This window comes from Aythya ferina (genome assembly GCF_964211825.1).
Source record: "Aythya ferina genome assembly, chromosome: 4".
Classification (NCBI taxonomy): Eukaryota; Metazoa; Chordata; class Aves; order Anseriformes; family Anatidae; genus Aythya; species Aythya ferina.
The window spans coordinates 29320015-29346323 of NC_140300.1; the positions used below are offsets into that span (position 1 = coordinate 29320015).

At 40.9% G+C, this 26309-nt stretch overlaps 1 protein-coding gene across 6 annotated transcripts in view; it reads right to left on the reverse strand.

Annotated features, from left to right (window-relative positions):
* Positions 1–555: 555 nt before the first annotated feature.
* Positions 556–26309, reverse strand: part of DLC1 (DLC1 Rho GTPase activating protein) — a 278334-nt gene continuing 252580 nt past the window's right edge. For all 6 annotated transcript variants that reach the window (XM_084519050.1, XM_084519049.1, XM_084519048.1 and 3 more), the window contains 12 exons: positions 24510–24591; positions 16975–17038; positions 12619–14045; positions 11377–11553; positions 9263–9422; positions 8824–9022; positions 6204–6417; positions 5739–5853; positions 4374–4595; positions 3451–3668; positions 3105–3278; positions 556–2503 (listed from right to left, as the gene is read on the reverse strand). In XM_084519050.1, the coding sequence (XP_084375176.1) occupies positions 2383–2503; positions 3105–3278; positions 3451–3668; positions 4374–4595; positions 5739–5853; positions 6204–6417; positions 8824–9022; positions 9263–9422; positions 11377–11553; positions 12619–14045; positions 16975–17038; positions 24510–24591 (3173 nt within the window). In that variant the 3' untranslated portion in view covers positions 556–2382. The remainder of the gene's footprint in view (positions 2504–3104; positions 3279–3450; positions 3669–4373; positions 4596–5738; positions 5854–6203; positions 6418–8823; positions 9023–9262; positions 9423–11376; positions 11554–12618; positions 14046–16974; positions 17039–24509; positions 24592–26309) is intronic.

Here is a 26309-nt window from a genome sequence, read left to right on the forward strand (position 1 = left end):
ACAAAATAGACCTCTGAAATTAAAGACACTTTTGTCATTCATCAATTTTCTTTAAAAATATTGATTTCTTCAGGTTACTGATTGCTATTTTTTAAATTATTTTGATGTATTTTGCTAGTCATGTTAACAACCTACATGAAGCTGCATCCTGGTGCCTACAGCTCATTAAATACAAGAGCCCTATTGTGGAAAAACACAGGCTGGAAGTTAAGATGTAGGTGCAGGTCAGTTATTGATATGTGAGGACAGCAAACTTTCCCAAATGTGTCTCACCAAGGATGGTTTTCCCTTTAACCTGTCATCCTCAAAGTCTCGACAAATACAGAGTTCCTTAAAAAACCTAAGAGCATCTTACTATGCCATCTCGAAGTGACTCCCATTGGTGTGAACTACCCTTTGCAGGCTTTGAGCCTAGGCCAGGGGATGCAGTGGAGTTCAGATAAGACTGGAGAAATCATTGAGGGTGTTGATTCTGCTGGTTCTGCTCTCAGAAACAGGCTGCAGACATGAAAGGGGAAGGAAGGATCCAAAAAAAAAAAAAAAAAAAAATTACACTTCTCCAATTTTAAACATTTAATAGTGCACTTATTGAGTATATTCTGTACAGACATCTATAGCAAGTTAAACATCTTCCTTTCTCTCACTTAGATCATAGTCATGTAAAGCACATTTACAATAGAAAACATACTTGAGGTACAAAAACCCAAAAAGAATATCTGAGGTATAAATACAGGTATATTTTAAATAATCTTTATCATGCTTTATCTATGTTTGACAGTACACTGTGGGCAAGTATACATGTTTACAATAGAATGGTATGTACAACATACAATTTTACAAATTCAAAAGTGTTTGATGTAGAAGAATATACAAGGCTTTCCTACTCATGAGGAACATTGTTACTGGAAGTACTACATTATTTGCCATAATAAAAAAATCTTCTTCAAAAAGCTTAAAATAATACTGACAATGGTAACAAAGTCTCAGTCAAAATTCCATCTTGCAACTCATTCATACCCTAGCCACAAAATACATTTATCACTTAATACTGCACCTCGAAAGCAAATCCTTACGTTTACAGTAAAACCTACAGAAAGACACCTTTCCAGAGGACCTCAAGACTTCCTACAGTTTATGTAGTTTGGTTGTCGCAGAGGGGAGAACATCCCAAAGGGTTTAAAAACAAACAAAAACAAAAGAAAAAAAATGTCCCACCTTCCTCTCTGCCCCCAAATACAACCCTCCAAATTGCTAGCATTCAGGTTCTGTTCACATTAATGTGCAGCTATAGGAAAACAAGCAACGTAGAGAGAGAAAGGGCACAAACTCTTACAAATCTTCCCTTCCCACCCGCCACAGTCTGCCTGCTGCTACAGGAGTCCTGCCACATCCCAACACCAGGACTCCAGTGTTTACTTTTTACTCTGTAGTGTTAAAAGACAGTAAAATATATAAAAGCTCATTAAAACACATAGTTAACACAGATAGGAGTAAAAGCAACAAACGTTTTTTGGCAATATAGCAACTGACATTACTGGCTCTCTTGACCATTGCATAAGCATTTCAGTTCTAAGCTGCAGTGTTGCTTGGAAATATATTTACTTAAAATTGCTATAGAATTGCTAATCACTCCCAAAAGATCATCTGGATAAGGAGTGAACACTAACCAGAGCAAGCCTATTGTAATATCTGCGTAGGTGTTTTAAATACGTTAGAGCTGAGGAAAACGCAGAACTGGCAAATGGGAAGGATGGCAACTCGTGGTCCACGGAGGAGTCAAATTCTAGGTTCAACTGTATCCAGTATATTAAAATCCATCCTGGCTGCCTATCAGTGTACCAGACACATTTCAAATTCAACTTCTGCTATCCTTTCAACCATCAACACACTCATTCACACTTTAATCTCTGTGCAAACCTTTCTTTGCTTATCTCAGTGAGAACACATTGAAGAGTACCAACTATTCCAGTGGATACACCAGTCCCTCAACGCACTACACATAAAATGACATGGGTATGTACATAAAGCTAAGTATTTCACATGGGAATGATGAGCCTTCACCATATTTCATAATATATTTTGCATTTAAAGAATTTTGCTTCTCAGAAGCAAATCAAACCATCTAATAGTACAATACTTATTTCTTTGCACAGTCCTCCTATGTATTCCAGTCGAGGCCTACACTATAGGCCTTACACAGACAGGAAGCAGCTTTAAAGTGTATGGTATGGCCACAGTCCTATAGTAATGCTCACAGTCAAGTTCTCATGCTGTCATCCCTTCATGACATGACTTTCAGATGGTCTGCAGCAGACAAGCCTCAGTTTTGGGTAATATCTGTGCTGCTGAGGTGTGGAGCGCACGGCTGTTCCTCTTCAGTAGTCACCTGGATTTTACTTCCTTGCTCTCAAGACTCTGATGAGTGAAAGAGTCTCGTATCTTAACTACTTCAGATGCACACAAGTGTCCAAAAGACTTGGTGTACCAGTCTGGCATGTGGCCCCTGATGGGTGGAGAAAAAGGAAAGAAGAAACAAGTATCAGTAACATTGCACGCATTTTCTTAGTCAGAATCAAATATATATCTACTTGGTTAAATTCCTGACTGGGAATTTATTACTCTTTATTACTTTATATCTCTCTTTATTACTGCTTACTGCTCAGCTCAGCCTTACTAATACACAGATTTGCTCAAAAATAAATCTGCTGCGGTGAGGAAAAAGTTTTTTTTTTTTAAGTTTTTGAGAGCTTGGTCTGCTTTACTAACTTCTCATTAAAGTTAACAAGTCCTTGCATCTGAATACATCTGTTAGATGAAGGAGTGGGATTATAGTACCAATACCTGTGGTGGTGCACGTATCAGGAGCTTCTAATGTAGCAAACCATCCCCACTGTTAGACATGCACTGAAGGCAATTTTGATCCTTGTGGGTCCCTTCCAAATCAGATATTCTATGATTCTATGATTTTATGACATCTCAGAGTCCTGCGTGTATGCATTTGAAAACTATGTACTACTGCCTAAGCTGTAGTCTTGTGAACTGTCAAAATTTTGCACTCTAAAAGACAATTTACTGTTGCAAAAGGACAAAATGGAAATTCATACCTTAAATCAATTCTGCACATGTAGGTAAGCTTAGATTTTCCTGACCCGCAGGGCTCAATCAGATACCTAGACAGGAGCACATTGACTCTGACACCTGCCACTGGAGCACGGTCATGATCCACTGAAGTTGCTAAAAGCACACAAGCTCCTTTTGGGAAGTTTGTTCTCCATGTTCTATGAATAAAAGGAAGAAAAAAAAAGTCTCATCTTTGAAAAACAGGAATTCAAACATCTAATAAACTTTAAATCATACATAAATAAATTTTTACCTACACAACTTGCTTGCTATTCTGAAAGCAAGGTTGCTGGGGGGAGATAATAAAACTACAACATATAAAGATCTTACCTTAAGACTACAAAGTCCCTGGCTGGATGAGGTGCCATGCTGTTCTGGACATATTGGTAGATATCCGTCTGGCTGTCCAAAGGTTCAATTACTTTTGAATCTATAAGATCTTCATCCCAAAGATGCTGCTCCTTAAGTAAACGATTTAAAACTTCCTCTGGTGTGGCAGCGATTTCGATGGTAGTTTTCCATAACCGGAGTGGGGGTCCTTCACATGCCTGGGGAAAATCAGCGCAGAGTCCTCAGTTCTACATTTTCTCTACATTTTATATTATTGGATAAACACAGCAAATTAAATACACGCACACATACACACAGAAATACACACATATATTGTACTAAGGCTGTCGTAAAGTTCAGACTGAGGTTGTTTTCGTAATAGCCAAAGGCATCTGCACACTGACTTCCAAATGGTTTTTACATTATAGTTACATTCTCCAGCATGAACTGCTATTAAATTGTGATGCTGCAGAAAAATGCCCTTGTTTTCCAAATTAATTTTTTAAAATGTCCTAGCTCAAATTTCAATGAAACACTTCTCCCTTCTCTAGCTCTGAACTGTGCGAGATTAGAGCAGAGAAACTTCATTCCTGCTGCCTGCATAACGAAAGTGCTTGGAGGCTTCAGTCAGCCTGTCAAGGCTTTGCACAAGTGAGTGAGGGCGTGTAAATGCAACGCAGTGAGCATTCCTGGGCTGCATAAACACAACAACTCAATTCAATGCATGTTCTCTGACTACTGCTGAAAGACATGTTGTTTTTAGACAGTGCACAACTATGTCAAAAGATCATTATTTTTTCTTAAATCTATCCACAAAATAAAGGTGTGATATCCTTCTGTAATATCCCACGTCAAAAGCTGGCTTGTATTAAGGGAAGATAAGCTAAAAACCAGAGCAGCGGACAGTGTTACAGGATGCATACCTTCTTGTAGGCCAGTTCTGCTTGCTCTGAGGTGGAACAGCTGACCCAGCCTTTAAACTTCTCCTTCATTTCCTTCAGTAAATCATCCACGCAGTCCTGGAGGTAGCAGTGGTAGTCGGAGGGCTCTGTGGTGCTGCTGTTGCCCCTGAGCTCCTCCAGGCTGAGGGGACGCAGTTCCTGCTCTGTGTACGAGTTCCGGCCCCGGCTCATTTCTTCGGGTATCTGAGGGGTGACAAGGACAAATCATCCTCTTGCAGCTCTCCCCCCAAATCCCAGAGTTAGCCTAGCAGCTTCACAGTCACTGTAAGATGGGTACACTAGTTTGCAAGCTGTGGGATATATGCATTAACACGTGCTTTAACATGCAGTTACTCTTTCATTTTTCTTTTTAAACATCATCTTGAGACTGCAGCACTCTTCTGTTGATAAGATGCTCACTGCCTACTTCATTCACTCTGAAGTTGGCAGTAGTCACATCCATTGGTAGAAAAGGAGATGCCTAGAGAGGTTTATGTGCCTGTGGAATTATATCTGCAAGTTGCCTGATCTAGTATGCAAATGGTATTCTAAAAGATTTATTTGTCAGGTCAAGCAGTCAATGTGAAGAAATATCAAAGTCTGTGTCTTTGTGACCTTGATTTGACACAGATTAGTCCCTCAGTTACAGTGTGTCTTTTGGTTTTTAGTTTTTCTGTGGTGTATCCCCTCTTTGCTCTACAACTCAGACTCATTCCCATAGCAAAGCTTATCCTGCAGATTGACTGAAGGAGAAGCCAGCTGTCAGCTGCAAGAAGAGAGACAGGCATGCCTTCAGTTGTGGGCTCTGAAAAGATTTGATGACAGTGAGGAAAACCAGGACGCAGACTTGTCTGGTTCTCCATGCTGGGCTCTAGAGGGAGCGTGCTTTAGTTGTTATGGAGCCTTCAGCTGCCAGTCTGATAGTGTCACGTTCAGGATGCTTTTGTGGCCTAGCCTTGCCTTCCCTTGGGAATTTCAGTATAAAGCAAGCACTGAAATTCTTGGAAATAGCTTCTTGCTTTGTAATTAGAGCTGAAGCTCACAGGTCCTCATGGCTGCACAATAGAAGTTTGAACACACGTTTCGAGTGCAGCTGGGATGTCACAAAAATGCCCCAGACCCCACAACTGCTTCATGTCTTTTGAGTGCCAGTGTCAACAAAACATATCTGGCACCACTTCAAATTCACACATGCACTCAGATAAGGATGCAAAGATTTTTAAAAAATTATTTACATATACTAATCTTTATTAAAATAAAGAGAAGTTCCTAGGTCTGCTGTATAATGGAAAGCTAAGTCATGTTGGCCAACATTGCACCCATCAGTTTTGCAGATCCGTGTTTTACCTGGAAGAGTTTCTTGCATTCAGCAATCATATGGGCTAGCCCCTGGGTTGCAGCCAAATTTTCATTTAGGTCTTTCTGATCAGGTTTTCCCAGGCTTGGTTTTCGTTGCATCACCCTTCACAGGGGAGAAGAGCACACACACACAAATTCAGTTATTTAACACAGAGCAAGAGAGACATTTAGTAAGAAAACAGTAGGATTCCAGAAGCTGCTGGTGATTTAGAGCAGCGTTGCTTGGGACTAAATCTTGGCATGCTGTTACTGACTTCTTTTGCTACTCATACTAAACTTCTATGGAGTCCCCCCATTTCTTCCCTTTTGTGAGCTAACATTTTAACAAATCTGTTAAAAAAGTAGGGTCACATAACCATTCTGCACCTCGTGCCTTCTGAGGTGTTCAATGGGATCAAAAGTGGCAGGGTCAACAAGACCAGCAGCAATGAGCTGTGCTCTCCTGAAACGTACCTTGGGGAGGAATTCTCTCTTTTGAGAGTGTTTAAGTGGAAAAGAGAAGGTGCTAAGCACACTGCCAGGTTTGTTGGTGTCATCTGGTTCTCCTTCACTGCAGCTGTGACATCACTCAGGAAATAGAGAAGAATCTGGAGGACCTCCCTGTTCTCATCAGGTAAAAGCATAATGGCAGCCTTGATAGCCTGGAGACGCTGATCCTTTGGCACATCTGCATAATATTAGTAATTCTCTCATCAGCCCATTGATTTTCCACACACACAGCATGAATACATCCCAAAGCAAACTCCAGCTTCAAATACTTGACTCGAGTTTGAAGTGATTTCCTTCAGGATGCATACCATTCGTAGGAAACATGAAGGATTTTTTTTTAACCCGCTAGTTTAACTGCCCTCAGTTATTTCCTGCCTCACAAGAAATGCAAGCAAGAAGAAGTTGTGCCTAGGCCAGAGTTAATTTTAGATTTAATTTCAACAGCTACTTGCACTAAAATGACAGAATCCTGGACTCAGGCAGCGAACAAGCAAACACAGTCCAGCCAATTTAGAAATTCTTTGGCTTTCAAAGAAATTCAAAACAAATGCATTTGAGAATAGGTGAATTAATTAAATAAATTGGCTAGCAGACCTTTTTAACAATGATGTCATAAAAGAGCCAGAAAGTGCTTTACCAAACACACAGGGTTACTTTATTGAGTAGATCATTCAAAGTCATGCAGTGGAAAAAGAAAGTCAGTGCTGTGAAGCCCCATACCATTAAACAGCTCCTTGGTTACTAACAACAAACATCCACTGGAAAAATTTGACGTGTGTCTTTATATAAGGCCTTCTCCTCCAAACTTGAAGGGAACAAATAGTGAAATAACCCAGACCAGATCTGCTTCTTATAAAGGGATTTCCAACAGGCCATCCCTGAAGACAACATGAGAGTTTGACTCCTGGAGCATTTATATCATCATTAGTACCATGCTGCCCTGGCTGCATGGCTCATAATACATGCGTTGCTAACCAGATATTTAACTGGTATTTACTTTGGGCTTCAGCAATTTCATAAGGCTGGCAAGTGAGTTTAGAATGCAATTTTAAGAAAAATCTACTGTTCTCTGCTCACTCCCTTCAATCAGCTCAAAGCACATTTAAGCTTTGTACGGGCAATTCCAGAGTGCAGCCTGGTGCATAACTCTAAAGCAAAGAGAAATTTTGTCCTTTGCAGGGAAGCAAAATTTACAGCTGCTTTAAGGCTCTTTGCTTTGCATGGAGATAATACTTCCCGACCACCTCTGGGGATTCCTCAGACCTACCAGCTGTGAAAGGAAGGGAAAGGAAAATATACTTCTGCAATACTGTGTCAAACTTTTTCTGGCACTAAATCAGAAAGAGTTGCTGTTTAATATGGAAGTGGAAGGAATATGCAAGGAAGTGGAGAGTCTAATTCATTTTTTCCGTAAACTTTCTTGGGAATTGAAACAAACAAACAAAAAATGTGATGTGAAATAACAGTACATATGTTCTTATTTTAAACTGTCACCTCCACCTACAGAGGTCTGAAGGAATTTCCTGGACAGAGCATTTGCATCATCACAGGGAAGGCACAAAATACAGTAATGGCTCAAAGGAAGTATTTTTTTATCAAGCTGTGTTGTAGCTGTGCCACCATGGGAAGAATACATGGGGTGGTGTTAGAGGATCAAAGTGCCCATAGTGCATCAGTTTGGACCTCCATGAATATTTCAAAAAGCTTTGGGGTTTTCTGGTCACCAAACATTAATTCATCTTTGGCAGTTTAATAAAATGCTTTTATAAAGCATGCAAGTATTCCTAATGAAACAAAAATGAAAAACTTTTGAAGGGCAACTGATTTGGAAAGATCCAGCACAAAACATCCACGTATACAGAACTTGATTTATCTAACTCACAATAGGGAATGTATCTCTAGCTGGAGTTGAACCTGACATCCCAGCAAGATGAATTCTTTCTTTCGAGGTGTGTTGATAAATTCATGTTTTGATGTTTTTTATTCTAAGCACATTCTGTTTATGGTACCTACCAGTAAAGTAGCTAAAAATTAGTAACAGAAAAGTTTTCAACTTAAAAGGTTGCTTTCAAAAGTTGTGGTGAGAGATAGAATAATATGAATTTTAAGAAAATACAATTCCTTTGGTAATCTTACTCTTTAAACCAAAAACAAACAAAAAACCCCATCTCGGTTATTCAGTGGATTTTAATCCCCTCAAAAGTCCCAAACTCTGTGAACGTAATGTTTGCACAAGCCCTCTACTTAGCCACATCAGACACAGTTTATCTTCAAACTGTAGTGTCAAGTATGCTCAAAGAACAGAGGAAACTACAGCAAGTGATGGAGGATTTATTTGTTCCTTGAGGGAAACTTGAGGGAAAGGTGAAATTAAAAGAACTTGTCCTGTCCTATGAATCATTATACAGTCAGAATATCAAAAATCAGTTCTTTATGTGGCAGCCTGAAATATAATGGCTGCTAGAGAAAGAGAAAGACCAACACATGCAACATGCATAGTGCCCAGGGGAGCAGTGTTAGAAAGTCTCACCCTTGCTACACAAATGACAGTTAGCCATTTAGCTTTAGAAATCTCAGTACTTACACTGGTATATCTGTAAGAAGGTCTCAGAGAGTTTGTTGGTCATGAGGGGCTCAGGTAGGTCACGGAAGAATTGCTTTAACATGTCTGCTACATCGTAAGCAGACTGGCCGTCATAGTTGACGCTGTCTGCTGAACTCTCATTCATTTGACGTAAAGCCTGAATTCTTGATTTGACTCCAGATTTCCTAAATAGTCCAACCTAAGGGTAATTGTATATGGAAAAGTAAACACATTTACATTGAGTATAGCAAAATTGAAATATAAGTATGTTCTTTAGCCTCTTACGTATGAATTCTAATTTCATGGAAAGCTTTCCTTGAATTATTCATTTTGTTCTGAGTCTGCTTTTTCAATCTGACCCAGAAACAACAACAAAATTAATGGAAGGCTGGGCATTGGGTACTGAATGAGAAGGGGATGAGAGTAGAGAAAAACCTACCTGATCCAGGCAGTGGTTGCGAAGGTACCGCATGGCTTGTTGAATGCTCTGTGGAAGAGGCTGCCCAGTGCGCTGCACATTGATTTGTAGTGGTACTCCAAATACGTTTCGGTCTTTATAGTCTGGCACCTTTATCCTTTTCATAAATTTTGGTACTGCCCTATTTAAGCAAAGGGAATAACAAAATTAGATTAAACCTCTGTCGACCATTTATCTTATAGATTTCCAGTAACTCACGAAGTGAAAATAAGTGAAATATTTTAGTATGCTGATTAATATGAAAAGTAGTGAGAATATAAATAAGCTAATTCATTCAGGGATGGGAGGGGAGAGAGGACAGAAAACAGTTTCTCTAAGAGAAAGGCTTAACATTCAGAGCTGTATGCTGCCTGTACGTATTAATGTGGTGCTACTCTATCAATATTAGTAGGACAAAAGCTACAGGGAAAAACTGCAGGGGCCAGAGTGAATTGCAATGGAGTCAAAATAAATCCTGTGGTCAGTGACCCCTTATAACACTGCTTCTTTAGGTTTCAGGAAAGATGGGCATTTGAACAATGAGCTTTTGTATGTCAACTACTTGTTCTGCAAAGTCCTCAAACTGGGTCCACCACCCACCAGTGTGCATAACAGCAGGAAACTGATGTAATACATTTGAGATTGTCAGCTAAAAACTTCAGCTCTATAAACAACCCCTTTGAGGGACCCCCCTCCTTGTCAGGCAGTTACTGTTGTTACCCCTACCTCCCACTCCAGTTTCAATGAGAGGCCTTTCCATTTGCTTTTGACTCCAAGGAAAAAGTTACTAAATACAAAGGAATGATTTACCCTGAGGTCCCCAAGTGTTGCTTTCATAAAGGAAAAAGAGCTATTAAAATGTGAAAATATTGAGATCATTCTCCTAAACAAGGAGAAAAGCTAATGTATGGTATAACAGCTCATAGGACACAGTAACACTGGAGAACAGGGAGACCTATTTAGCATTTCGATATATACAGTACAGCTATACAAACAGTGCCTTGGATTTACAGCTGACTAATCTGTTACATAGGAAAACAGAACCAATTTGTATTGCCATACAGTTAAGTTTAGGGCATTATTGATATATGCACGAATAATACTTGCTTTGTCAAAAAACATGCCAATGGAATGTGAAAAAACACATTGCGATCTCCACCGAGAATCTGAAGCATGCAGGGATAACTGGTCAATACTTATTTCTGTCTTTCAGAACAAACAACTTCTGTATTTAGAAAGGCTGACATAATAACAGCCTTTGAACAGGAGGTACTTTGATGCTGAAGCTAAATACTCTCTATGACTCCTGGGGAAGGGAGGAGGCTGGCCTGTGGTAGGGAGAAGAAAAATTTTACTGCGTCTTTTGCATCCTGAAGGTTACACAGGCTGTACTGCAGATACAATAATAAAAAAGCTTTCTATTTCATTCTTCCAACAAAATCCAAACAAACAAAACAACAACTTAGATACAAACACCTGGCCAGAGCAGATATTGCTGCCTACAAAAAAATTCATGATTCTCCCAACCTCCATACCCTCCCCCTTTTATTTTCAAGTTAAGTGGATCCATAGTGCTGGATTTATAGTCCTTTAAAGAAGGGAGATAGTTGTTGGATAACAAGACACTAGAACTAAAGGACGCTTATGTTATTTAATGACATGATTAAATAGAGAAAGCTATGCAGGAAAAAAATAAGAATAACTGAAGCATCTTCAGATCTATTGAGCTCTGTGCCACCACTCACTAACTCTCTCAATATACCACTTGTCCTTCTCTTGCTACAGATAGTGGACATCTTGCCACGCAGAAAGCTGGCCAGCTGGCCTGGACATGATTGCTTTTACTCCCTCACATGCCTCCTTGAACATAGCCCTCAATCCTACTGAGATTACGTTTATGTAAAGGGTTAGTGATGTTAGTTAGCACCGTCTTAGGAAACCACAAATCATTGTTAGTGCAGGCTATAGGAAGAAGTGCAAATATGGAAAAAAGAAGGATGGAGGGATTTGTTGTATCTTTCCAAAAGTTAGTTAGGACTAGTGAAACTGTTGTGCTTGGACAGATGGCCTGTCTACACCTGGCATTGTGCCCTTACCAGCTGAAACCGTGCTTGTTGGAAGGTGTGTACTTCTCCAGCAGAGCTGTTAACTTGAGGAGCGAGTACTTCTGCAGCAGGTTCATCTGTGCCACGGACTGGCAGTTGATCTGCAGAGACGCCGAGCTGAGGCTGGGCCGGTGGGAGCTCTGGAAGCTGTGCCACCTCAGCCTGTGCCTGCAGAAGTGACAGGGAACAGAGCAAGGACAGGTCACTGAGACATTCGCCTCACTCCCTGCAACGTGTGTCAATAGGAACATACACTCTGAGCTGACCTATGTGGCCTTGCACTATCAGACATCCTCAGAGGGCTCCAAAAACTTTTTTTTTTTTCTCCCAGAAACCCTTTCAGTATCAAGTCAGTCAGAATCAAAAAACTCCATTAAGAAAAAAAAAAAAAAAAAGGCCTCAAATTTCAAGACACATCAAACGGGAACTAAGCTCTTCTAAAAGACCCATTAAGTTTATACAAGCAGCTGTAGGCAACTAAGGGACAACAGAAACCGAGCCCAAAATGATTTGCACCAGTTTTAAAAGAAAACTGGAAACAAAGTTAGAAAGAGTTCAGCCCCTTGCTCTATTCACAATATAAAATACGTGGTGAAACTCCCAACAGAAACTGTTGGGAGTTTGTTGAACTGTTGAAGCCTCTGGAGCTCCCCCAAGCCCCTACTGTGCTACAGTGATCAAGAAAAAGTAAACAAGCCCCATCTTCCCTGCAGATTTAGTGCCCTAGCATGCTATTAAGAAACAGCCTGCTACTGAAAGTGCATTTTTTTTGAGACAGTCTAAAAGTCCAGGCTTTTACTATACGCTGACACAAAACAGACCATACTTCCACTGGCTCTCCTAGCCAATTTGAAAAGTGAATAGTACTACTTGAGGTCCTTCTCCCTCCCACACACCCTTTCGGTTTGAAGAATTCCCACCCCCCAGACCTGCCTTAACATTGCTCCAAACGCTGACTTGCTGAGCAGGCTGTTTTTCCAGTGATGACTTGAGCTGAACATATAAACATATAGCTATGAAGTGTGGGAATCACTTATCTACAAGTGTTGTACAAATACTTTCCTTGGCTATAATGGTTTTTGGAAGTGATGGGAACAGCACATGTGTGCTTCAATGGCCCTAACTTCTATTACAGGAAGGCCTTAACCGGGTGTGATACAGCTACTGCAGAACCAGTGGGTCTGGAGAGGACCTCAGTGGGGCCACCCCAAGCCCCAGCACTCATGAGCTCACCTGCTAGACCGTGTCAGAGATGCGCCCACCCCAGAGTCCCTTCTGTCTTGCATCCCTGAAGGCTCTTCTGTTTCATTAAGTGAATTCCCTGTGCTGTCAAGGTCACTCGGTGTTGTTCGATCATTATCTACGTCAAGGTGGATCTGCTTTGGGGAGGAAGGACAGGGGGAGATGGAGTCGAGTGCTGAGTCAGAGTCCCCTTCATCCGAGAACTTCTCTGACCACTGGTTTACTATTCTCTGCATCCCTTTCACGTGGTACAGGATGTCGTCTAGTTCTGGGAATATGTCTTCGTTTTCAAGGTCGGCCAAGTCACTCGTACTGGAATACAGGATCGAGCCTGGCACGTTGTCATAAATACTCAGGCGGCTGCTCACTGAGCTAGCGGAGTTGCGCCGTTTTCCCATGCTCAGCTCTTTGGAGCTGTCTCCACTGTTTTCCCTCCGGAGGGTGAGATGGCCATGGCCATGGAAACTCCCTGTCCTCCAGTTCACGGAAGCATTGCTTTCTGTTGGGGAGAAGTTGCCATTGGAGAGTGCTTTGGGAAAAGTGCCGGGCTTGTGATCTTCTGGGATAAAAAACACGGTGTCTTCTGCAAAGCTTCCCCTGTTCTTGAAGTTCTGCTCCATCACATCACTGAAGGTCGACTGGTTGAAGGGGTCAAAGCCTTCCAGGTACATGCCCACCCTTTTATTGTACGCACTGAGGCTGCGCGTTCGCGTGACAGGGCTGGGTGTGCTGACGGCACTGCTTGTCTCAGACTGACTGCTGCTGCTGCTGGTCTGGGTGGAATTGGAGACACTCCTTTTTCGTACCATGGGGAGGCTGATGTGGTTGCCATTCAGGGCAGAAATCTCCACACAGTTAAGTTGCTTCAGCTTATCTTCGTCCATGCCCTCCTGCAGGATGGGCCCGCTAATAATAAGGCCGAGCTTTGAAGGAGCTTTGTTCTTGCCATGGTGAGAGCTCTTGATTTTCAGGCTCTCCATTCTCTTGAGCAGGCTCTTTGTTTTAGACTTGGTGTTCTTCTCATTTGCTTTTGTGTTGAAGCTGAAGCTGTTCAGTTCCCTGGGGGAGGGCAGGCTGCTGAATGAGTCATCATTTGCTACAAAATTGCTTGACGAACAAACGCTCACGACGGAATTTGTCCTGGTGGTAGATGCCTCACTCTGCAGGGTTGGTTGGTGGCTGCTGGTGCTGCTGATGCTGAGAATTGAAGCCACCTCCTGCCGCTCGCTGAGGTCTGTGAGCACGCTCTCACGGCTGGCCGCGTTTGTAAGGTGGGGAGCTTCTGGGGAGGAGGTATTCAAGTCTGGCTTTGGAGGGAACACATCGAACTCCTCAAGCCTCGACCACCTCTTGCTGTCCCTTTGAAAAGTCCATTTGCCACTTATTGCACACGGTTCATCTTCATCTGAGTCTTCACTCTGCAGAGAAAAAGAACCCTGGAAATAATGCTTGCAAACTGCCAACATCACAAATGCAGCTGCCATTTAAATACAATGCCCACTAAACTGAGTTAAGCACGACCTGGTTCTCATGAATTTAAAGCAAAAACAGTCTCTTACTTCAGGGAGAGGAAGTTTAGGCCATAAAGCCTGTCAGAAGAAAAGATTACAGAGGACAGACAGTACTTTTTAACAGTTTTTAAATACAAAGGATATGTGCTTCGTAAAAAAGAAACAAACAATGCAATCTGCTTTAAATTGCTCTTTTCTGAAAACCTTAGTATCCATAGACTTTTAATTAATTGGTCACAGTGGATAGCCCTCAGATCAATGGAAATTCCTGGCATGCATAAAATTTTAAACTGGAGTCAGTCCGGGGTTGGGGTCCCTCTGGACTCTCTCCAAAGTTACACTCTTTTGATAGTGGCTCTGTGTTTATACTCCTCTTTGCAATTAAGAGATGTTTCTCATACATTGTGAGTTGTTGCAGCTTAATTCCTTACCCATTCTGGAAGTTTAAAAGGTCTCCTCACTGTGACTAATGAGACAGCAAAAGAAACTCTTGCACTGCTACAGTCTGATGCCTCCAGGCTCCTACCTGGTCCACTCTTCCTCCCACAGGCTAGCAGCTAACATTTTAAGAATGTCCTGTGAAGTTTCTACTTCAGTCTTGCTCCAGGCAAACTTTAACACTCATAGATAGCGAGCAGCAAAAGCTCACTCGCGGTATAGCACGTAAGTAAATTGTAAATAGCATCTTCCCTGATTATGTTTGATGTATGATGAATGCTTGAGGGCACAATTACACGTACATCACTTATGTCTAAGTCTTTTCATCTAAATCCTGAAAGGGAAGGATCCTGGAACTGAAGTTTTTGGTCTTCCAAGTATCTGGAAAATTTCATGTTACACGCAGCTAGAAGAATGAAGCCAATGAGAGCTATTTGAATGTGACACCATGAAACCACAAAATAACCTTCACTGTTCAGAGTAGGGAAGACTAATTGCCACACAGCTCCATGGGTGCTGAAGTTTCACTTAATTTGTTTAGATTGCTTTAATTTAAAAACAAGTACACATGCACACCTCAAACTGTAACTATTTGTGTGTCAGGAACACAAACACTCATAGTCTGAAAAATAAGTAAGTTATTCATATTTCAAGTATTTTATTTATGCATACTTCAGTTCCTTATCCTCTCCTGGTGCCTTTTTTTTTTTTTTTCTTTTTTTCCCTCTTAGCACATTTCATCAGCTCAGGAAGATAAGTGAAACACCATATTTATTTTTTATAACCAAATACACACAGGAAACAGAGCAAGTTTTATTCTCTTTTTTTCCCAGCTAATACAACCAGTGTTTCTGTCCATTACTCAGATGAAAACCTAAGAGGACTGGCTTGCTTTATTTAAAGTTTTCCAGAGGAAAAATGTCACCTGAAACTGTCAATGGATAATAATGATGGTTTGATGGTGAATGTGGTTTGACTGGAAAAAAGGAACAGCAAGGCAGTCTTAATTTGCAAAGAGTCGATGCAACATAAACAAGCATATGTTTCTGTCAGCACAATTTTTTCCCTAGTATTAAAAAGCTTTAAAGGCTAAGAATTTTAATGAAGTCAACAGCAAATGGGAATGGTATCAAAGTCCATCTGCCAGAACATGAGTGGTGAGTGAAAATCAGGAAGAACTGAAACAAAACGTAACATCCAGACTCTGGAAGAAGTTGGGTCTGGTCTGACATCTAGCAGCAATACTGATCATTCCAGTGTTAACAGGATTGAAAAACAAGGAGGAGAAATCTTCTGGTGGTCATAAACAGGCAGGCCAGTGGTATACCCCTACTTTAAAAAAGTTCATATATATGCTGCCTCAGAGTGTTATCTTCTGGAACTTGGGTGCTGTTTCCAGCATACCACAAACAGATAGGGAAAGAGGGGATTAATTCCTGGTAAACAACCTCAGAGCATTTGTATGCATTCTTCCTAAGGGTAGGGCAGCATTGTATTGCCTTAGTTCAGTCATCTTTATCTGCAGTCGTCATATCCCAGGGGACAGTATCAACTACTGATCCCTCCTAGGACACCCACATAGTTTTAAGACAGCTATCAAATGGTACCTTACTAGCAAAATCCAGCAGCTCAGCTTTCAGTCTGTACTACCTTACTGAAGTTACAGTAGGTCCTCTCTTCTTTCTCACTACGCTCCACAGGGATCATGAAAAATCAAGAAACCCTTTTAACTCCTCCTAAATTCCCTGGAGATGTGTAAGCTTCCTAAAAAGGTAGTCAATATATTCTTTAAATATTTTGCTTTAATTTTGAGCTGTAATAAAAACCAAACAAACCAAAAAAAAAAAAAAAACAAACACCACCAAACAAACAAGGAAACAACATGCCAAATCCTACAAACGGTCATCTCTTTCACATGCCAGACACAGTCACACTGCCTATATTGTAATAAAAGAATACAATTCCAATGTAATGGCAAAGAACCAAAACCGTGAAGATTACATCAAGGACGATGTTCTAACATTCAGGTCAGCTCATTGTGGCTGGTCAGGATCCCCTCCATCATGCCTACTAATTACAATCCCGCCTGAGAGCAAGTAATAAGCTACAACACAAACAACTCCACTTGCAGGCAGACAATCCCAGTGTTTTTCAGGCTGAGAGCTGCATCTCATGGAAGAGTTAGCTAGACAAATAACCTTTATGCAGGTCCAAGCCCTGCAGTTTTCACTAAGTGAGAACATAAGATGAAATATAAGCAGAGTTTTGACTATGAGTCATTGGCAGGTTCAACTCGGCTGTCATCCTACACTACAGCTAAACAATCTGCTAGGGTTTTTTTTTTTTTTCAGTTTTATTAACGCACAATGCTGTAACAGAAGATGTCAAAGGTACTTACCCTTTTCCTGTGGGGACTGATTTCTAGCTTCATCACTGCACATTTGTTTAAAGTATTTAAGCGCCTGCAAAGCAAAGGAAACCATATTAAGAAAAAACTCCAGTGTTTTGGCACAGACTATTTCAGTTCAAAAGCTCTTGTGAAGGCTATCCCCAAACCGCTTTGCATACAAATAGCCACAAGCAGAGTTTCAATTAGTGCCCTAATTATACTTAACCATTAACCCATTACATTTGGCTGTATTCTAACTTCAGAGGGAGGGATGGACGACTATTTGTCACTATTACCTGAATCAAAGTAAAGAAAAGTAAACAGAAACTTAGAGTAAGTTAAGAAACGCATTGTAATCAATGAATTGTAATAATTACATTTATTTAAATACCAAACATTCAAACCCTGAAACAATCCATCTCAACAGCCTGTAAATAAGAGAATAGGCTTATTTGACACTGTACACATCTGTACAAAACAGCACACCACTTTAAAATTATATTTTATAAGCTGAAAGCTCAAACAGGAAAACTTATTTTCCACTTCTTAGGGGCCCATTTTGTTTGTGAGAAGTGTAATATAATTATTCTCAATACAATCCTGGGACAACACAACTATCGTTTTTTTAAAAAAGGCACATACATGTACCTCATTTTTCCTTCCTAAACTAAAGTTTCTTTTATGTGTAATAATGTTGGTCTTGAGGACTAAAATTTAAACAATAAAAATAAATTGCTGCAGTAACAAGAATTAACCAGCCTCCCTAAGACATGCAAGAGCACTCTGCATGCACATCTCAAAGTACTGTATGAATGTATATAAGCATCCCTGTATTCTCTGATGAGCTTGTGATTCAGCATCCCTAAAATAAACTAAGCACTCTTTCTTATTCCCCATCCCCTAGACCTGTCCATTCCTTCTGACAGTCATGGGAAACATCACATCCAAAGAAACCTCTCTGCCCTCCTTCTGTCCCCCGTCTTCCTGCCTCCCTCATGGAAAGCTTCCACTTGCGAGGCTGTACTGTGGGCTAGAGGAGCTGAAAATTCATTTTTCCATTTTTTGGGGGTGTTGAATTTTGCCCATGTCAGCTCCCTGAGCCACGTGAATGGTAACATGTGAAGGGGGGAGGCAGAGGAGAAGAATTGCCCCTTTCATGCAAATTCAACAGGCAAGGCTGAGGTTTAAAAAGTCTGCTTCATTCTGAAGGAAGTGGTGTAATTTTCACTTACTTCATTCAAGCAAAATGTAAAGAACCTGTACTGGTAGCTTTGAAAGAGTTGGATAAAAAAAAAAAAGAGTAAAAGGATAAAAAACACTGACTTGTCCTGTTGCTTCAGATGAGTCTTTTCAGATTCCTGAAACTTGTAACTTGAATCTAGAAAATGTGTGCACAGGAAGGATTACTAGTTTCCTCTCTTTCCTCTTTCCTTTCATGCACAGGATTGGTTGCAGATGGTATTTACACAGGGCTTGATCCTGAGGCCATCAAAGAAAGTGGAAAAGCTCCTACTGGTGCTCTTGCTGCAGTCGTGAGGTAAAAAAGGACGGTTTGATCTATAATTAGACCCAGCCACATCACAGCAGAAAAGAAGAGAAACAGGAAGAATTGCCATGGGTCAAATGGTAGGCCAGTGGCAGGGTAGGAAAGTTATCCAGATCTCTCCATTTTCACCTCTGCTCTGACTTACAGCAGGCGCAAGCCTTCCTGCTGCTACTGGTGGGTGCGTGACCTTCCCAGCAGTTGTGTTTATGGCATGGGTGAGGAGTGAGTGCCCCACATACATGCTACCCAAGTATTTGGTTTCTAAGAGGCCACACAGCAGCAGAGAGCTGCTTCCCTTCCCCTGCTTCACAAACATTCTCCTTCCAAGCTGCCAGACCTCAATGGCAGGGAATACTGCATCATTCCCCCTGTACTCAGCTCTGGTGAGGCCGCACCTCGAGTACTGTGTTCAGTTTTGGGCCCCTCGCTACAAGAAGGACATGGAGGTGCTTGAGCGGGTGCAGAGAAGGGCGACGAAGCTGGTGAGGGGCCTGGAGAACAAGTCCTACGAGGAGCGGCTGAGGGAGCTGGGCTTGTTCAGCCTGGAGAAGAGGAGGCTCAGGGGTGACCTTATTGCTCTTTACAGATACCTTAAAGGAGGCTGTAGAGAGGTGGGGGTTGGCCTGTTCTCCCACGTGCCTGGTGACAGGACGAGGGGGAATGGGTTTAAGTTGAGCCAGGGGAGTTTTAGGTTAGATGTTAGGAAGAACTTCTTTACAGAAAGGGTTGTGAGGCATTGGAACAGGCTGCCCAGGGAAGTGGTGGAGTCACCATCCCTGGAAGTCTTCAAAAGACGCTTAGATGTAGAGCTTAGGGATATGGTTTAGTGGAGGGCTGTTAGCGTTAGGTTGGAGGTTGGACTCGATGACCTTGAGGTCTCTTCCAACCTAGAAAATTCTGTGATTCTGTGATTTTCAGTCCTCTACTGTGTAATAATTTACGAATTTCACACTGTGGCAACCTTTGACTTATGTGGGGAGCAGCTATCACTGAATCCCTGCATCAGGCTTTATCTTGCTGCAGCCTATCCAATCGCTAATAAAGGCAATCTCTGATTTCACAAAGATTACATCCACAGACTTTTCTCCTACCTAACTTAAAACCCTGAAATAGGTGAAAATAGGGACTCTGAGAAAAAAAAAATCCCCTAGCACACAGGTCACAAAAACGAATATGAAAGCAAGATAACGTAACCCCCTGTGAGCAAGGTTAAACACAACAGCAGGGAGGCAAATAAAGGCTCCCTTAAACATCTGACATAATTTCATCATAAAAACAGTTTCCCTTTTAAAATCCAAATGCTCTGCAGCAACTGCCTCAGGTCTGTAAGTTTCATTATATACATCACACGTCCCGCTTTAGCTTTTACGTGGGTTCAGTGGTGCCCAGGTCCTGGAGCTAAAGGACCCTGAAAGCACAGCATGGCATGCAGAGCTGCCTTCCAAACAAGTTATTGAGTCTGCACAGCTAAGCATGCAAGGTTCAGGCTTTGCCAGCACAAGAATTACCCATACAACTTACACTAACATTCACTTTGTGTATGCTTTGCAATACATTTTAAGCATGCAAACGCACATTCATTTTCTACAGATCTCATCAAACTGGTACTTGTTAATGAACCTCAATTTTCTCTTCTGGCTCTGGACCTTCTCTCCAGATAATTCTGCTCCCAGGTATAAACTCAGCTCATAATTTCTCCACTGACAGGTAGCAGATTCTCATTCTTTAGCTCTGTCTTACTCTGCCCAAACCTGTCTCAGTGACACCTTCACATGGACTTCTAGAGGAGACAGAGTGACGGGGCAGGAGTGCTGCAGACAGTGGTTGCAGCCACTTACACCGCCTTGCTATCTCAATCTCCATTTCTGCAATGCCTCCTACCCTGTCCACTGTCTTTCTGAATGACTGCCTGGATGACAAGATAATGTTCTTTCCCATCATTTAGGTAATTATCTTTGGGTTGGCCCTCTCTCTGTAGGCCTGCACATCCAGGGGGTATCTCACTGTGGAGGAGAACTGTGTTACACCTCCACCACATCCCTTCTCCTTGTCCTCCATACTCTCTTACCTGGGCTCTGCAAAGCCCCTCTTCCTAGTGGTGACAAACATGACAGAGCCTGCTTTTCGGTCCCAGTCCCCAAACTGTGACTGGCCCATATCAGCCCAGGGCTACTGTGGAAACCTGTACCAGCTGGACCCTAAACATGAGGCACCAGACCTTCTCCAGGAAATGAGCAAACAATGTGCTCTTTCCAGTCATCTTCTCAGAAATGGCCGAAGTAGCTTAGCTTCAATTTTTATTTTATTTTTTAAGAAATGCAATCTGGGTAACATGCACACTACTAAAAATTTCAACTTGCATGGCTAACTTCAGCTATTTTATAAATTAACCTATGGCCTTGTAATAGGAAGTCTTTGTTAACCTAAGAACCAGTAAGTTCTATATCAGCTATAACCACTTGGTAATTCATTCTGTGGTCATTAACAGCAGAAAATTCTCATCCCACACACTCAAGAATAGTGGGAGCAGCACAGTGCATCAGATAAAAGCATTTTATGATTTTAAACGAGAATTTTCCATCTCAGTAAGTGTATGATCTAGCTTTGAACTTCAGTTTAAAATATTTTCCTAATGGATTTAAATTCTTCATTCCTTACTACAGGGCAAACTCCAGCTCCATTATACCTGTAACTAATTGATGATACAAGGGCTTTTGTGTCTTGCCGCAGTGGACAGTCCCTGTGCTGGCTCCCAGGGTTCATCTGCATGTTATAACCTGCAAAGGAAGCCAGCTCTCCACAAACCAAGCCATACGACCAGTGACTGCTGCTTGTGCTAATCCATTACAATCAATTTCTTGGATGAGAAATCCTGATGGTACAAGATTTGAGAAACCTCTTGGGTAGACAGTGTGGCAGTTTTCTAGTTACGTGTGAGGAGATTAAATAGGATTTCCATCACAGCTTGCTATGTAATTCGCACTTAGCAACAACAGCCTTTAGGATAAGCATGTTTCAGTACTTAGCTTCATGAGCGCATTATGCAGGCAGCTGCCCTCTCAAGATAAATTCCCAACCATTAATCTACACGGAGGCTTACGAAACCAAGGCCAGCAGCACTTCATATACAGTCTCTATGTGAAGCATCCCAGCAAATTAAAGCAGAATCATGACTTGCATTTTTAACCCTACATTACGTGATACAATCACTAAATGACATTTCTTAACCATTTGTCTTCTGCTTTTACCAAGTACCATATGCTATCTCTGTAATTCAAGTCTCAACTTGCTTTTTACTTAAAAATTTTCAAGAAAACCCTTCGTGGGGTGGCCATTGAAACCCCTTCCATTTAGAAATGAATTTTGCAAAGCACTATTACCAAACTGTTAAAGTCATGTTAATATTATGGTTCAATAAAATTAATGTAAACAAGAACTGACAGTACTGTTCAGATGTAAACTATTGTTTTAAATGCTTCAAACTTAAAAAAAAAAAAAAAGTCCCTGTCATTGTGACTTCTACAGTCTTTTTAAAAATGATTTTTTCCACGTGCAGTATTTAGAGCAAGGTGATTAAAACTGCTGAGAGAAGACTGCTGGTTATATTGAAAAGCAGATTCTCAGCATGGAGAATTTTGTTACCATTAACTGCATACAGCATTCATTTAGCTCTATGCTGAAAATGCAAATAATTCCAAAACTACTCTGATTTTTAGTCAAAAACAGCAATAGACTTATGGTTGTGAAACAGCTCTAACTCCTTTACTGAGCAAAATCCTCTACTGTTTACACACTGACCATGGCATGAGTCAAAATAAACCTAGGTTTCAGGAAGAAACACAGCATTCCACATGATGTAGCCTCTCCATGTTTTTTAATGAGCTTTACAAAATTAAACAAGGAGATGTGAAAAAAAAAATAATAAAGGTGGAAACGTGATAATGAACTGCTTTTGTTTAATACACATGACAAAAAGCCAAATCCAGACATGCAGGATGATTTTCAGTTTTATGTTAAGGTAGGATCTGAATGCTTCTGGAGAAATTTTAGCTTCAGTTTTAAAATTATTATGTAAAAAATAAGCCACAGGCTTCAGAATGATATAGTTTTGCCTTTAAAATCTGCCTCAAGCTACATGAAGATGCACACTTCTTATGCACACTACATGGAAAACAATTTGAAAATAGAAGTGAACAGGTTATTTTACAATTAGCAGACTTGTGAAAAATTTCCTAGTTTCACAAAATTTGTATATACCCACATCATTTTGGCTTGCTTAACTTTATTAGAAGGCTTAAAAACACAAGATTCCATTCTTAGGACAGATTTTTTTGCTGTCCTCTAAGTTCAATAGAAGTGGTAACTGCTTTTATTAGCAGCAAGTCTCCGAGAGATATGGAGGACATAGTCTTACTTTTACCAGTAAGAAACGGGCTGTTGTCTTTTTCCCCCATCTATCTAAATAAGCCCAGGTTAAATAAAAGGTATTCTTGCAGGAGAGCACTAGATCCAAAATATGCTGGCTTGACTGTATTCTGTTTTCCTGGCAAGGGAATACCATGCTTCTGGGAACCAGCATTTATTCACATCGCTGTACTTTCTGTTCAATGACTTCACAAGCTCCAGAGCACACAAATAAGCAGACCGATGTATCACATTTTAATGCTGACGGAGTAGGCGCTTTACACTGCATCTTGATTGTGAATTTACCGTGAATAAAATTTTTCCCCTCTCAACGACTGAACAACAAATCTGTTTCCTTAGTCTGAAAATCCTGTAAATATTTCTGAGGAACTTTAAATTCCATTTTCTGTCTTTTCCTTCCAAGCATGATGGCAAGAGAACACTATAAACTTAAAGCCCTTCTTAAAAGGGTTTTGTAATTCATTAGAATTATTGACATTTAGAGTTGCGGCCATCAGGCATGTAGCATCCAAAGCGTTCATTCAGACGACCATTTGGAAAGCTGCTATAATGAAGGACAAAGGGAGAAAACTGCACTTATTTCTAGGTAATAGAAGATATCAAAAATTATTGCATTTTTTGCAATTTAAGATTATAAACTCGCACAAGAGGAGGCAATCGATGGATGGATAAGTGTAAAATGGGGCCAAAGTAATTGCTTATATGATAAAATTGGTAATACTGGGGCTGTAGTTCTGTAAAAACAAGCTGCCCCACACAGCCAAGTCTTGCTCTCTCTTTTTCTGCCCACCCCTTGTGTCCTGCCTTTGCAGTTGGCTCTGTGGTCATCCTCTGCACCCACTCCAGAGTCCATTACTCCTTTTCATGTGCTGATCCAATTTCCTAACCCAGCAAGGACTACTGAGGCTTTTTTTAGCTGGGTAAGCAAGTTGAATTGGTTCGTTGTAGGAGCCCATAAACAATTAAGATAAGCTATGGGAGCATGTGGCTGAGGGCAGGCCAGCCTTGGAGGTGGCGGTGAAGCCTTTAGATTCACTCCCATTATCCTTTAGAGCCATCCACATTCACTTCAGTGATCATGGTGTACATAGGGTGATGCCCTGCCCTGAGGTCAGAGGGTAAGAGAATGCAGCAGCATGGCTTTGTGAATACTGCTCCCAGAAAAATAATTCCTGCATGGGAACTGATGCTATAGTTGTATGTACAGACTGCTGTCACCTACACAGTTCTGCTTTCACATAGCTTGCTCATTTGGGAATCAATAATAAAAGCAAGTAAATAATGAATAATAATAAAAGATACAGCTATGAAATAGGTACCAAAGACTCTTGTTACAAAGACTACTGCCATTTTCCTCCCAGCTTTGATTTAAATAAGATCCCCAAACACTACTTAGCCCAATATACTGTTTGGATTAAAAATGCATACCAATAATGGATAACCAAAAGGCCTCAAAGCAATGATTAAGCCTATAGGACATAATTCAGTTGTGGTTATGCTTTTCTCAGGTTACATTTCCCATTATACAGGAAGAGTTTTGTTACAAGATGCAGTGTGATTTTTTCCCACCTACCTGCATAGGGCCTCAATAGCATCTCTGTCCAGGAAGTCATGCTCTCGCTTAACTAGAGCGATGTCAATTGGAAAGAGGAGATCTGTAGGAACAGAGGCAGATGAGGAATCAAAAAAACCAGTTATTCCCAGCAGTGAGTTGTTTCAAAACCACCAGCTGCCTCCAGATGAGCTAACGAAGATGCAAATGATTGGCATTTCTCAGATAAACATGCATCTCACCAGCTCAGATGCCAGAGATGCTTGCTGTCTGTCTATAAGCTTTTGACGTGCAACTTTGATAACTGAAAGCTGATATGCATAATAGGGAAAAAATGAGCAAAGCAAAGATGAAACAACAGGAGAGGAAACAAGGCAAATGTGAACTTCCTATCCAACATCAGAAGCTGAAACTAATTCAGGCTAGCTTTATTTAAAATAAATATACAATCTCCATCAAAGTACCAGTATCTAACATTAAAGAGAAAAGGTCAGTAAAACCCAAATCTCTGGAATGAAAAACAGAATCTCCTTGGCTGTTAATCAAGCAATTTAAATGCTTGACTCTGTTACAACATTGATGAGATATGGGCTGAAATGAAAGAGCGCCAAGCTGCGTGGAACCCATACTGCCTCCTTTCCTTAAAAGATTATTTAGATAAACAACTGGGAGAGTGAGGGGGAGGAAACAATGTTGGCAGAGAGCTGAAAATTTACTTCAGCTCTGAAGCAGTGACTACATATATATTATTTACTGTCCTCCACAGATTCCTGACTGTCATATAGGTCCTGATCTAGCATTCCTTGCAAAACCAAAACTCCCACCAAAGCCCCTGGGTGTTCGTGGCATGCAGCAATACAAGGACAAACTCCCAAAGTACTGCTGCAGTTTCATACAACTTTCCTGGTCCAAGTGATTGTCTATAAAATGTTTTAATCTCCACAGACAAGGGAAGAGTGAGTTGAAATGAAGAAAAGAATAGGTCTGGTGTTAATTTACTGGAAGATATATAATATTCTTATGCTGACATATTCTGTGAAATACAAGAATTTCTGGCTTTTCAATAGAAAACTGCAGTTCTAGAAGGCAGAGCAACCATGAAGTTTCACAGATTAATCTCCATTTTAAATGTGTACTGCCTAAACGTGACTTCTCGTATTATACCAAACAGATCCATAGTTTTCCCCTTTACTATTTTAAGTCCAAAATGCAAGCAAAGGAAGTGAGCACATTCAATTGGTACTTTTCAACAGTGCTGATCTAAGTTTTTCCTCTAAGAGGGCTTGCATCTTATGTTCTCCCAGATGTTTTCTTGTGGGCACACTAAATGAGATGGGTGACAAGATGTCGATGGTCTGCACAAATCCATTTTTTGTTATGCTTAATTTATGCTGCTGCTGTTTTTGTTGATGTTGCTGCTGCCAAAAGGGCCTGAAAAGGACAATGGCATATTGTTTTCATATAAGGACAGCTGGCTTTTCAATGGGAATGGCTGGCCTTGCTCTCACATCTTGCTCTCACCTCTGCGGTTCTTTTGATGTTAGGCAAGAACACGGTCCTAAATTAGAAACTTAATAAGAGTTTAGAATTTCTAGATAGGACAATTGCAACCATAGGTAGGGCATGTTTTTTGAATGCAAGCAATTTCTTAGGAGATTTACAGCTCAGCATAGCACAAAGCCCACAAGCCCACAAGCCCACATATTCAGCTGGCAGTGTTGTCCCTGGTTTTAACAAAGACTGGAACCACAGTCCCAGATCTGCATCCTAAGAAAATCTTGGCATTTCCATTGGCATCACTCCCACCCCCCCCAAAAAAAA